Source organism: Lutra lutra, chromosome 13, assembly GCF_902655055.1.
Source record: "Lutra lutra chromosome 13, mLutLut1.2, whole genome shotgun sequence".
NCBI classification, from domain to species: domain Eukaryota; kingdom Metazoa; phylum Chordata; class Mammalia; order Carnivora; family Mustelidae; genus Lutra; species Lutra lutra.
In genome coordinates, this window is record NC_062290.1 from 45692525 (window position 1) to 45706253 (window position 13729).

At 45.6% G+C, this 13729-nt stretch overlaps 1 protein-coding gene and 1 long non-coding RNA gene across 3 annotated transcripts in view; both read left to right on the forward strand.

The window, feature by feature from the left end:
* Window positions 1-12505, forward strand: part of ACER2 (alkaline ceramidase 2) — a 32229-nt gene extending 19724 nt beyond the window's left edge. For both annotated transcript variants that reach the window (XM_047700084.1, XM_047700083.1), the window contains 2 exons: window positions 3296-3432; window positions 8199-12505. In XM_047700084.1, the coding sequence (XP_047556040.1) occupies window positions 3296-3432; window positions 8199-8385 (324 nt within the window). In that variant the 3' untranslated portion in view covers window positions 8386-12505. The remainder of the gene's footprint in view (window positions 1-3295; window positions 3433-8198) is intronic.
* Window positions 6195-6760, forward strand: LOC125083469 (uncharacterized). The gene is made up of 2 exons (XR_007122281.1): window positions 6195-6510; window positions 6722-6760. It is a non-coding gene; the product is annotated as an uncharacterized LOC125083469 (long non-coding RNA).
* Window positions 12506-13729: the final 1224 nt, after the last annotated feature.

Genomic DNA, 13729 nt, shown 5'->3' on the forward strand with positions numbered 1-13729 from the left:
ATTATTTGTGCTGGGGAGCCTGGGTGGCTCAGTCATTAAGCCTCTGCCTTCCACTTGGGTCATGATCCCAGCGTTCTGGGATCGAGCCCTGAGTCAGGCTCCCTACTCAGCGGGGAGCCTGCTTCTCCCTCTCCCTCTGCCTCTGTTTGTGTTCTCTCTCTCACTGTGTGTCATTCTGCCAAATAAATGGGTGAAGTCTTTAAAAAAAAATTATTTGTGCTGGGTTTTGTTGTTGTTGTTTAATACCTGTCCCTTTTCTTGATGTTGACTCCATGGGCAGGAATGAGGCCCCTGTGTTCACTGCTGTGTCCTAATTCCCCCTGAGTCCCAGCAAGGAAAGAGAAGATGGTTGTTGGCCTGCTTTGGTCAAATTCCCAGACAGGGGATGCCCTTGCTGCTCTTTGCGTTTCCTTCCAGGACCTGCTCTGCTGACATTAGCAATACTCTGTAGTGCGGTAGCTAAATAGTTCCCGTCCAGCCTCCCTCTGCCCGAAGGAGCTGGGGAGCTTTCTGTTTCTCATTAGCCTTGTTGCTAGAGCTTGTTTCTAGTCTTTCCTGATTTTCAGTGTCCTTTCTGAACTTTCAGACCATGTGGCAACGACATTTTATTTGGGGTTATGACTGGACATTTACTGAAATTTGTGTTGTCTTATTATCAAGTGACTCAGCTGCACTGAATATTTTAATATAGGTGCCTTTTTTTTTTTTCTGGTTATAGGAGTGAGTCTGTTAGGGCAACTTTGCAAATACAACAAAGGGTTAAGGAGAACCACAGATAATAGCCCAGATTTTTTTTTATTCTAGAATAGGGTCTACTGTATATATCACTTTTGTTCTTCTTTTTTCCTTTAATCTCTTTTGATAGGAGCCCTGAGAAGTGGGAATAAAACCCAAAGGAGCCCAGGTTTGGGCAAGACCCAAGTGCAGATTGGCCTGGTCAGCAGCGGGTAGCAGGACCTGTCCCTCTAAAAACAGAGGAGGGGACAGTACCAGGCAACCCTGGGACCCTGACTCTGCAGGCTTTCCTCCCAAGTGACTCATCATCTGGCAAGAGAGGCAGAATGTCACACACACACACTGCCTCTCCAGCATGCTGACCCATGTTCTGGAGTGTTCTTAAGCCAAAGTTTCTAGGTTTAATTGAATTGAGTGTACATGGGTCTTCTTGTACCAAATTGTCTGTAGTTGTTGACACTTGTTTTTGTCCTCTTTCTTTTTTTTTTTTTTTTTAAAGATTTTTTATTTATTTATTTGACAGAGAGAGATCACAAGTAGACGGAGAGGCAGGCAGAGAGAGAGAGAGAGGGAAGCAGGCTCCCTGCTGAGCAGAGAGCCCGATGCGGGCCTCGATCCCAGGACCCTGAGATCATGTCCTCTTTCATTTTATCTTTAAAATAGCAAGGCAAGGGACGCCTGGGTGGCTCAGTTGGTTAAGCGGCTGCCTTTGGCTCAGGTCATGATCCCAGCGTCCTGGGATTGAGTCCCGCATCGGGCTCCTTGCTCAGCAGGGAGCCTGCTTCTCCCTCTGCCTCTGCCTGCCACTCTGTCTGCCTGACAATATAAATAAATAAAATTAAAAAAATTTTTTTTAAATAGCAAGGCAAGAGTCCTTTTCATTGTGCCTTTCATAGTGCCTAGCATGCATTCAGAGAATTGGGTACCCAGTCAATGTGGTTACTTTAAAAAAAAAAAAAAATCTGGAAAAAAATGTGCTCCTTTAGGTCACTGGAATTCAAGTAACATTTTTCTTTACTTCCTTATTTGTTCATTCAGCAAGCATTTATTTCATGCATGTTCTGGGTCAGACAGTGCATATACTTGGTGAAAAGCAGGTAGAGGTCCTACTCTTGTTGAGCTCACTGTCTGACTGGATACTAGACCTTCAACAAATAATTACAGCAACGAAAACGATGTCGGCTTGTGATGAGTGTTATGAAGGAAAATGATGGGTGTCCACGGGGCAGACAATGTCACGGGGGTGGGGGCCGTCTGAGAAAGTCTATTTGAGAAGGCACCCTGGAAGCGGAGACCTGAGGAGGCAGAGAAAGCTGAGCTGAGAGAGAGAGGAGTCTGTGAGGGCGACGTGCTCAACAAAACTAAGTAGGAATTTAGTGTCTCCAGCCTAGGCCTCTATCGTTTCAAAAAAGTTTTCAAGGGAAGACATTTAGCTGTCTGACAAGATGGTATTCCAGTTTGTGTTTTTGAGGCCTTTGAAACTACTGCTCATCCTGGTTTTGCTGCTTGTACAATGCTTCCTCAGGTGGCCGGGAAAGGTCCCAACCAACCAGTTGGACTTTTGACACTCGTGCAACAAATCTGAACACTTAGCTGTGACCCCTTCTTGGGGTCACAGAGAGCTTGACTGACCTCGGAGCGGTCCATGGAGGGACGGAGAGCTGAGGGAGGGCTGAGAAGTACCCTCGGCCACCAGCTGCCTCCGGGCCTTCTCCCCTAGGAATGGAAGTCACTCCCCTTAATGAACGATTCAGGAACAAGGAAAGGAAATGGCAACGGAAATTTCTTTGGGCTGTTAGGATTGGTATCTGAAAAACATTTTGTCCTGGTGTGCGTGAGAACTCTTTTTATTCAGCAAGTAGTGGGAGGCCTGTGTGTGTCCTGTGCTGTTCCTGGGGAAGACCAACTGTCCACAAGTAAACATCGAGGGTGCTAGAAAGGTTGGAATCCCTCCAGAGAAGTCAGAGGAGAGAAGAGGGAAGTGGTGGGGGGGGGTACAAGAATGTCACTTATGGGTGGAGGCCCGTGGGGCGATTGTTAACAGTGGTCAGGAAAGGGTTTACCGAGGGGCATTTGAGCAGAGGCTGGGAGTACAGTGAAGCATGTGGATACATGAGTAAGAGCATTCTGGGAGCAGCAACAGCCAGTGCTAAGGTCAGGGGCACATGGCGGGGCTATCTGAGGCATATGAGGATCCCTCAGGGGCCAGGGTTGATGACAGAGCAGTGAGGGGCAGTGTATGTACTAGAACAGGAATTCGTTAAGGACATGTTAGATTTAGGTCTGTGTTACACATAGGTGGGCATGTCCAGGTGGTCGCTGCATCTGTGAGTCTCGAGTCTGGGGAGGCCTGGGTGAGAACACGGCTTTGGGAGTCATCTGTGTATGGATGTGTGGAGTCTACATCCAGAAGCTTGGGGAGGGGGTGACAGGATGTTAGGTGGGACCTCCAGTGCCGAGGGGCTGGGGTTAGGGGGGTGGTAGAAGCCAGAAGGAAGGGGCCAGCAAGGTGGGTGACAGCCAGACTGAGGCTGACTCGCTTTCTGGATCCCTGTGCAGGTGTGACAACGTGCGTGTCTTTAAGCTGGGCCTCTTCTCGGGCCTTTGGTGGACCCTGGCGCTCTTCTGCTGGATCAGTGACCGAGCCTTCTGTGAGCTGCTGTCGTCCTTCCACTTTCCCTACCTGCACTGCGTGTGGTAAGCCCCAGCTGCCACATGGCGTCTGCACCTGCTGGGCGTGCTTTTCCCTGCCTGGTGTGCGCGGGTGTGCGAGGGGATAGAGCACAACCTGGGGGCACCTCTCTCCTCGCAGAGACGGTTGGACCTTTCAGAAGCAATGGGAAGTATTGTCAAAAGCACCATAGGCTCCAGGGAGCAGGCTTAGCCAGGACAAAAAGACCTAATTGTGTGTGCTTCGGGTCTACAGTCCCTTACCTCTGGCTCCATTACTAAAGCATAAAGGAGTCTGAAAACCGAATCCGTAACCTGAACTCTAGCTAGATTGCCCAGGGTCGGGTGGTGGGGGTGGGGAAGGCTTGGGACAGAGGTGACATGGGGACTGGGATGCCCAGGTGACCAGGTGAAGGCATCACAGGTCACCTGGAGACAGTCTCACCCGTGCACTTTACAGGTAGAAACGGATGCCCAGAGAAGTGAATTAATTGTTCAGAATTGCTCACCTGGGGGGGCGCCTGGGTGGCTCAGTGGGTTAAGCCGCTGCCTTCGGCTCGGGTCATGATCTCAGGGTCCTGGGATCGAGCCCCGCATCGGCTCTCTGCTCGGCGGGGAGCCTGCTTCCTCCTCTCTCTCTGCCTGCCTCTCTGCCTGCTTGTGATCTCTCTCTGTCAAATAGATGAATAAAATCTTTAAAAAAAAAAAAAAAAAAGAATTGCTCACCTGGGAATTCAGCCATTGGGAACTGGAGCAGCTGTGCATTGGATTGCTCAGGATATGTGGTTAAGTTAAAGAAAAAAGGCAGCAAGCAGTTTAAAAAACAAAAATACAAAAAATAACGATTTTATTTATTTGACAGAGAGAGACACAGTGAGAGAGGGAACACAATTAGGGGGAGGGGGAGAGGGAGAAGCAGGCTTCTCTCCAAACAGGGAGCCTGATGTGGGGCTTGATCCCAAGACCCTGGGACCATGACCTGAGCCAAAGGCAGACGTGCAAAGATTGAGCCACCCAAGCGCCCCTAAGATTTTATTTATTTGTCAGAGAGAGAGAGAGAGAGAGAGGGCATACACAAGCAGAGGGAGAAGCAGACTTCCTGCTGAGCAGGGAGTCCGATGCAGGGCTCAATTCCAGGACTCTGGAATCATGACCTCAGCCGAAGGCAGACGCTTAACCGACTGAGCCACCCAGGTGCTCACAAGCAGTTTATTAAACAGCATGCAGACTCCTACACTCAGAACGCTGAGGAGGAAGTTGAATGGTTTTTTCCTATGAACTGCTTCAGCTCCAAACCCAGAGCCGTGTTTCTCTGTGTCCCAGAACTTCTGATTGCAAAAGAGAACAAGGACCAAGGGAAGTCTGCTTTACGATGTCCCTTGTACATTGAGAGCTCCAGGGAGAATTCTAGTGGAAAGGAGCTGGAAAAACTTTATTAGATCCAAGATTCAGAAGAAAGTTGACTTCTATCAGGCGATGCCTAAAACTCTATGGTTTCAAAGAACTTGTGTGAATGCCCTTGAACGTGGGAGCTTGTATAGATTGAGCATGAGACCCAACTTGCTCTCGGTTTAAGGTTTGGGGACTCCCAGGACTGTTTGCAAAAGACAAAACAATGTAAAACAGCACAAACTGAAGATTCCAGTCTGAAGACCCTTTTCCTGGTATTTTTTTAGGTTCAACCTTGACTCACACTAGTGAATTTATGCACGTTAATTTGAGTTATAATGGGATAATAAACTGTAGATTTCAAGTGTTGAGTTTTGATAAATGTACACACGTGTGTAAATATGACCTCATTCAAGGTACAGTAAGTACACATTTTTATCAATCCAAGTTTCTTGGTAACCTTAGCAATTTAAGCAAAATTCAAAAATTAGATTGTGGGTGCCTGTCCTCCTCTGTCTCTCTCTCTGCTTGCCTCTCTGCCTGCTTGTGATCTCTCTCGGTCAATAAATAAAATCTTTAAAAAAAAAAAAATTAGATTGTAATAACGTTGGCTCAGACTTGAATTTGTTTCTAAGTTTGGTGTACTTCCTGCCTTTTCAAAGTTGAATCTATTTTTGCCCCAGTTAAGATGCTTTAAGAACAGGGGCACCTGGGCGTCTCAGTAGGTTAAGCCTCTGCCTTCAGCTCAGGTCATGATCTCAGGGTCCTGGGATCAAGCTCCGCATAGGGCTCTCTGCTCAACAGGGAGCCTGCTTCCTCCTCCCTCTCTCTCTGCCTGCCTCTATGCCTACTTGTGATCTCTCTCTGTCAAATAAATAAAATCTTAAAGAAAAAAAAAAAGAAAACAAAATCAAGTGTTGGATGCTTAACTGACAGAGCCACCCAGGCACCCCTCCACTGTGGGTTTAAAGGGGTTTGTGGTTTGAAACAACAAACCACATCAACAGTTTGTCCAGTCATTCTATAGGTGATATAGAATGTTTTGTTTTGTTTTTTTTTTTTTAGGAAAATAGGAAATACTAGATTGTGGATGACTTTCCTTACCAGTGCATACATATTATCTTCCACTTTTTGTGTCTAATAAATATCTCCCAGTATGGATGCTTTAGAATTCATTTAGCCCACCTCTATTAATAGGTAATTAGGTAATTTGTTCACATGCCTGCACATTTCCTTAGGTTAAATTTTATATATCTGTAGATTATATCTGTACCTATTAGATACAGGTACATATAGGTCTGTATCTCCAAAGTATTTTTTTTAAGATTTTATTTATTTATTTGACAGACAGAGATCACAAGTAGGCAGAGAGGCAGGCAGAGAGAGAGGGGGAAAGCAGGTTCCTCACTGAGCAGAGAGCCCCATGTGGGGCTTGATCCCAGGACCCTGAGATCATGACCTGAGCCGAAGGCAGAGGCTTAACCCACTGAGCTACCCAGGCGCCCCTGTATCTCTGAAGTATTAATGCACACTTTTTATTAAAGTCTGTAAGATAATTCCTTTTATCCATACTTTCATATATACTAGATATTAACTCTTAACTCATGTTACCCTGATTAAAAAAATTTTTATTTTCATGTCTTTGTAAAAAACTAGCATTATTGTTGAACCTCTTTTACAGTTTAAGTTCAATGGGTACATTTCTTTGTTTGAAAGGTACCTTTTCGGGGCGCCTGGGTGGCTCAGTGGATTAAGCCGCTGCCTTCGGCTCAGGTCATGATCTCAGGGTCCTGGGATCGAGTCCCGCATCGGGCTTTCCCGGCCGCGGGGAGCCTGCTTCCTCCTCTCTGTCTGCCTGCCTCTCTGCCTGCTTGTGAACTCTTGTCAAATAAATAAATAAAACCTTTAAAAAAAAAAAAAAAGAAAGGTACCTTTTCATTTGTCGTCCCTGCAGTGTTTCTATTTTTAAAAAATTTCTATCTAGGGGCGCCTGGGTGGCTCAGTGGGTTAAGCTGCTGCCTTCGGCTCAGGTCATGATCTCAGGGTCCTGAGATCGAGCCCCGCATCGGGCTCTCTGCTCGACAGGGAGCCTGCTTCCTCCTCTCTCTCTACCTGCCTCTCTGCCTGCTTGTGATCTCTCTCTGTCAAATAAATAAATAAAAATCTTAAAAAAAAAAATTTCTATCTAGCAACCTGGTGTCTGGCACAGAGTAACCAGTCATTACTGTCCAGTATCTGTATGTATTATGCAAATCTGCATGCAAATCAGCTCAGACAGAATTCTACACTGAGCCTTCATGGAGACAGTGGCCAGCTTCAGTGTTTATAGCATGAGGCCAAGGTCAATCATGCCATCTTCACCCACCCTGATTGTGTTAAAGGGCATCCTATGAAAGGATTAGTTTTTGAGAGCTCTTTGGAAAATAGGGATTTTATTTTATTTTTTGAGAGAGAGTGCACGTGTGTGAGAGGGTTGGGCAGAGGGAGAGGGAGAGAGAGACTCCTAAGCAGGCTCCATGCTCAGTAAGGAGCGCGACCCTGGGCTGGATCTCAGGATCCTCAGATCATGACCTGAGCTCAAATCAAGAGTCAGCTGCTTAACCGACTGAGCCACCCTCCAGAATATAGGGATTGTAACTGGTCATATGATACAAATATCTCACGCCCCCCTTTCCCATTTATCTTTCAGTGCATGAGGGTTTTTTGGTACCATATGGGTTGTCAACAGTCATGTTCTCACATCGGTCAATCTCTTCCTGTAGGGTTTCTGGACTTTGTCAATATCAGAAAGGCCTCCCCCACCAAAGTTCATAAAAATATTTTCTCTGACTCTATTTTAAAAATGGATTTTAAATCTTTAGCTCATCTGGAATTTAATTTTAGTCTAGAGTAGAGGGAGGGGTTGCCTGCTTTTAAATGTCCTGCTTGCTAAAGGATTCATGTACAACTTCTTATGGACACAGTAAAGTGAGAAAGTTTCCCTACTAAACTGTAAAAGCAGTTTAGTCCGTATAAAAGGATTCCTAATAAAGGGCATAAACTATGTGTAAGCAACATTGGAGGAAGAAGGTGGGATCTAATCAGATGGTCTCAGTTTCATCTTCTCAGGACCTGTTTTAAATCCTTGCGCCTCAGTCTTCAGGGTTGAGCCCCAAAAGCATTTGCATATTTGCTCCTATCACCATGTGGAATATTTTAGAACTTTCTAAAACAGGCCGTGTTTGCCCCAGATTTGTGGTTCTCCTACTATTCTGAGGATCATTGGTTACCTTACCCCCCTTTCCTCCTTGGAAGGAGGGCAGGCTGGGTGGGGCGGGCGTGGGGGTGGGGGAGGGCAGGGTCCCCTGAAGGCGGCCATATTTGTTGGCCCTGGCTGGGTGCTGACCTGCTGTGTCCTTTCACAGGCACATCCTCATCTGCCTTGCCGCCTACCTGGGCTGCGTCTGCTTTGCCTACTTTGACGCTGCTTCTGAGATCCCTGAGCAGGGCCCCGTCATCAAGTTCTGGCCCAGCGAGAAATGGGCCTTCATCGGTGTCCCCTATGTGTCCCTCCTGTGTGCCAGCAAGAAATCACCGGTCAAGATCACGTGATGGCAAGGCAGTGGCTGGCTTCTCTGCCTATTTTTCCTCATGCACCGGGCTTCACTTGCCAGCAAAGACAGCCGGTGGTTTGTAGAGTTGGGGGTAGAATCTGTCTTTTTAGTATTTTGTTCCCTTGGGCTCTAACCAGTGAGTCTGTGGCTCACCAGGACTCCACTGTGCATGGGGGAAGAGGGTCTTTCCCTTTCCCAAGACGGAAAGTGAACTGAGGGGCATCAGGTAGATCTTCTCAGCATCCCTTCCAGATGCAGTGACTGCATGGCAAGGTGGTCCCTTGTGGGAGCCTCAATTCCCAGGAGGAGTTTGCTCCAGACCCCACTGGTCCCATGTGCTCTCAGAGTGGACTCTCTTGCTGACAGACTCTGTGACAGGCAAGACCATCTGACTGATGGAAGATGCCAGGGATTTTCATCTGGGGAAACAGTCCTAAAATAAAACCAAGCCAATGAAACCCACGGGCTTGTGGCTGAGGAGGCTACTGGTCTACTCGGAGACTCTAGGTAACCAGATTTTACTTGTGCTTGTGAATCCTTTCTCTACTACCTCTGCTGAGAGCCGGGGACTTCAGATGAGAGTAGAGTGGACAGAAAAACCCTCTGTGCCAAAAGCTACACTCCACTTTAAGCCATTCTTGAAGATGAGCACAATTTCTAAGTGTTGACATTGTTGCCCACCCCTGCCCCCCAGCCCAGGGGCCTCCAACACTTGGAGAAGAGTAGGTATGGCTAAGCCATCTGCACACAGAGCCCCACTCCTTGCTGCTGAACTCTGTAAAGTCAAGGCCTTGGGATAGTCACAGTGGGGATCCCGGTTTAACATCTGGAGCAAACACAAAGTTCTGGAAACGTCTGCTAATGGGAAACCTTCGATTCTGGAAGTTATCCTCGAAAACCTCGCCTCTTCTTTGTCCAGTGTTTCCTGTGGGAATTGTACTCCATGCACTCCCAGTGCAAGGTGCTTCCTGTGGTTTTTCTGAGCATCTGATGGCTGCTTCTCTCGACTACTGAGGGGACCCCAGGCTGGCTTTTCAGGTCACTTACGCAGCGGGCAAGTCTGTTGCCTTCTGAGTTTTTCCTCAGCTCAGATGACACTGGCTACCACTAACCTCTTCAGTGGGCTGAATGAAGACTCCAAAAACGGTCATGGAGGTTTGAGGGGGTGGAATACATGACCTCAGGGATACTCGCTGTCCCTCCGACACCTCCTGCCTTGCAGCATTCCGCTGTGAAAGAGGGCAGGACCGAGGTGTCCTTGTGAGGACAGGAGTCGTGTCACCAAGGAATGAAGAGTTGGGCAGTACCAGTCTGTGGCATGTCTAGGAACTCTTGCTTTACTGAGAATTTTGTACAGGATCTAAGGCGAAAAGTCCAATAAGGAACAATGAACTGAGAGTTTGAAAATGAGGGACTTTGTTCTACTTCTGTGGTTTTCAAGTAATTTTTTTTTAGCACAACCCTATTTACAGTAAGAGATCTTGATGGAACCCAAATGTGAGAAATGTGTTGTATTCTATTAAGTTTATTTGCAGGTTAAACTTACATGTTTCCCTAATATCATGCAGTGAAAATGCAAGTTAAATTGTGGTTTCCATGGTGAAAAATTTGGTGTTGAAGGAGTGTACCTGTGTATTATGGTTTAAAAATATATTTTGAAAAAAGGTATTTATGTATTAGTGGGGTTCTAATGCACCTCTGAGACCTTGGTGGTTTTTGGAATCACTGAGAGTTTTAAAACTTTGGTCTAGAATTTTTTAAAGGGAAATAGCAGTCCTTGCTTCAGATTAATTTCACCTGGCATGGATTCTGGGCTCCTCCATTTTGTAGTATCAAAATGCTCCAAAGTAGGGAGAAGCTTCCACATGCTTCAGGCCCAGCTGTCTTAGTGTGGAAACTTGGATGAGGAGAGGCAGGGAAGTGCGGGAAGGGTTTATGTTCTGTGTGAGGATTAATTTCTGTCTTGAGAGTTCCTCATTGACAGAAGCTCTGTTCAGCAGTTAGGGAGGGATTGTGTCTCCCTCTCAGGTAAAGGGGTGGGTGGGTCCCTGATGATCATCACCTCCAGCTCTGATCTCTTTGACCTTGCTCTTCTGGAAGTTTCTGAGTGTCCTTTGGAAATAGGGATACAATGTGACTGTTGGAAAGAAGGAAATCAGCACCCTGGTTCACAGGGCTGTTTCCATCCGTCTTCTACAAGACAGATGAGTTAGTTATGATATCAGAAGGGATATTTTTGCTGTTAAAAAAAACAAAAACAAAAACAAAACAAAAAAACAAGGCCCTTCTAGAGATTGGTTTCAATGAGCTGAGGGCTGATAACGTACGGAATGGGTATATTTGAGGACAAAAACTGAACTCTTGAACAAAAATCACTCTAGCTTGTTAGCGTGAAGATGGTAAATCGAGAAAGGAGTTGAACAATCTAGTTTGAAGTTAGACTTCTGGCATATTTATATTTACACTTATATTTAGGATGCTTTTCTTCTAGCACTAAACACTCTTGAAAGAAAATTGGAAAACCACAGGAAAGTCGAAGGGAAAAAGAAGTCTGTATTTCTATTGTCAGAGAACAATCATTGTTAATATTTTGGTGTATTTCCTTCTCGTCTCCCCTCTCCCGCCCCATAGCCTTGTGAACAGCCGTGTTTTAGAGGGGACAGTTCTTCCGGTCGCTTGAATGGAATATAAATGCCAGTTATGTATTTTTCATGAGGAGCAGCTTTTGGAATACACTCGGTCAGCTGTACCCTTGAGAGCTCATCACTGGATTCTGACTTACTGCTGAGTCTTCTTTTTAAATTGAGCCTGACGTGAATAGGTCCCGAGAAATAATGAACTGAATTCTGTCTTCCAGAGGCCTCTGCTCCGGATTGACGAGTCGCGGGACATCGCTGGTAAAAATAGGGCTCTACAGGTTTTCAGATTTAAAAAAGTGAATAACTTATTAATTGATGTGCAATCAAGAATCTTTTGGTTTTTTTTTCTCTAATAACACAGAGACGTGGAGATGTGATGTTTGGGACTTAGGTCATGGCAGGTCGGGCGCATTTGTGTTCTGCGTGGATAGATTTGCCTAAGACTGAGAACCAGCAGGAATTGGATCTAAGATAGTAAACATTGCTCTCCTCGTAACCGAGTGATCATTTAAGTCGGTGATTCTTATTTTCCATTGTTTGATTCAATCTTAATTTTTAGAAAAAAATAATTTCTCTTTATGATTATGATTATATTATTAGCACGTCAGTGAATATATCGAAGGTCTGTGGGGGAGAGATAACCTGAATCTGTTTGGTAACAGGCTACATTTTGGGGGAAATGAGGCCTGTCCCTCGGATGAGTGCCTAAAATATTAATTGTGGATCCAAGATGTTCTGTTGGGGGAATCTAAGCTTGATGGTCATCAAGCACAGACTTACTTAAAAAACAAAAACAAAACAAAACTGTAACTTGTTTTTACTGGATTTCTCAGGTGTGTCAAAACTTCTCACCTGTTCATCACGCTTATGTGAACCAATGCCATGTTGCAGGTTCTGAGAGTGGGACGGAGTCTCCTCAGCTCTTCATCTCACGGGGCTGACACACAGCCATCTCTGGGGGATGGGGGAGGGCTGAAGCTTGTCCAACGAGCACCCCCAACCCCAGCTCCTTTCCCCCAAATGAGCTTGGAACCTTTCATTGTCAGCTCTTTGCCTGGGTGCTACCATTCCAGCTGGCCAGAGAGAATTGGCAGGCCAGCTTGGGGTTCTCAAGGGATTTTATGGACATTCTTCTACAGATTAAAAAGAAGAAGAAGAAGAAGAAAAAGGCCTCTATTCTAAAGGACTAATTGTTTGAATTGCTTCTTTCTCTCTGTTAAACCAGATTGAAGACTATTTATAATCATAGTATGTAATCAGAACATATATGGTATTTTCAGATACATCCCTTGTTTTATACTTTCTGGACTTGTTCCATATAAGGGTGGTGTGGGCCCCCTGGCTGTGGTAGCATTTAGTCTCCATTGCTTTGGGAGTGATTTGAAGCCTTTTGAAATGGAGCTTTTGCACTTTATGCTATTTTTGTGAGCTATGATGGTTATATTCGATATTAAAGCCGTAAGGGGCATTTTCTGTGAATATGTATGTTTGTGTTTATTTCCAAAATGATTTTGGAAATACCTGAAAATGAAAGATGCATTTAATCGATTGTCAAGCAAAGCACATTTTCCCAAATTAATTTGTTAATGATTTTGGGTATCATTATTTTATTTTTTATTCTTTAAAAGATTTTGTTTGACAGAGCGAGCGAGCGGGGGTGCACAAGCAGTGGGAGTGGGAGAGGGAGAAGCAGCCTCCCCGCTGAGCAGAGAGCCCGATGTGGGGCTCCATCCCAGGACCCTGGGATCATGATCTGAGCCAAAAGCAGATGCTTAACAACTGAGCCACCCAGGCACCCCTTGGGTATTGTTATTATTAAACACCCTCCAGATTAGCGTAATATTTGTAGTATGAAGTGCCTAAATGCATAGCAAATTTTTTTAGCAGGAATATTTTGTATGTACCTGTTTTTAATTCCCTAGGACCATTTTTTTAATTATTAAGATTTCATAGGCCATATTTAAAAGAACAGTGTGACCATCAGAAGGGAGACTGGATCAGCATTATCATTAAATCCATAAATCCATTAAATCCATAAAATACATTACAGTGGGTTTTTAGACTTTTTTTCTGGTCTGGGTGAAGGGATAAGAGCATAAGCCGTGGCTGCAGAGCCTTTTGCCCATCTGGTGGGAGTAGTGAGTCTTCTCCCTAGGAAAATGCCTAGGAAAATTCAGGTGTCCCTAGAAGCCACCCATGTAAGAGCTTCTGCAGGGCAGGGCACCAGACCAGGATTCAAATCCTCTCTGGGGCTGAAATTGGTCACCTTAGGTCTGCTTTCCCAGCTGCCCTCTAAAACCAGTGCCCCTCCTCTCCACCTTCTCTAAGTCAGGATTTCCTCTTCTGAGGGGCTGGGGGGCGGGGGTGGGGTGCCCCAGGGTGCCGGGAATGCACATTTCAAGTGATCTCAACAAACGAGCTTACATTTGCCTCAAGCCTCTTTGTAGTTTATAGTTCGGTTTCTAGTATCAGACCCTCCATAGGATTGTATACCGGTCTGTCCTATTATTCTAGCTTTTGTATTGTGGAATTTTTCCATAATAAATATAAGAGGTAGACCATTTGGGGTTTTTGTTCTTCATTCACTGGGGTGAAGTTCAGCCTCCTTCCTGCCCCAACTTAAGGGTGCTGCCTGCCTCTCTCCTCAGCTAAGGATTTGTCTTAGCCTCATGAGCACTTGTTTCTGTCTCCAGGCCTGGTGGG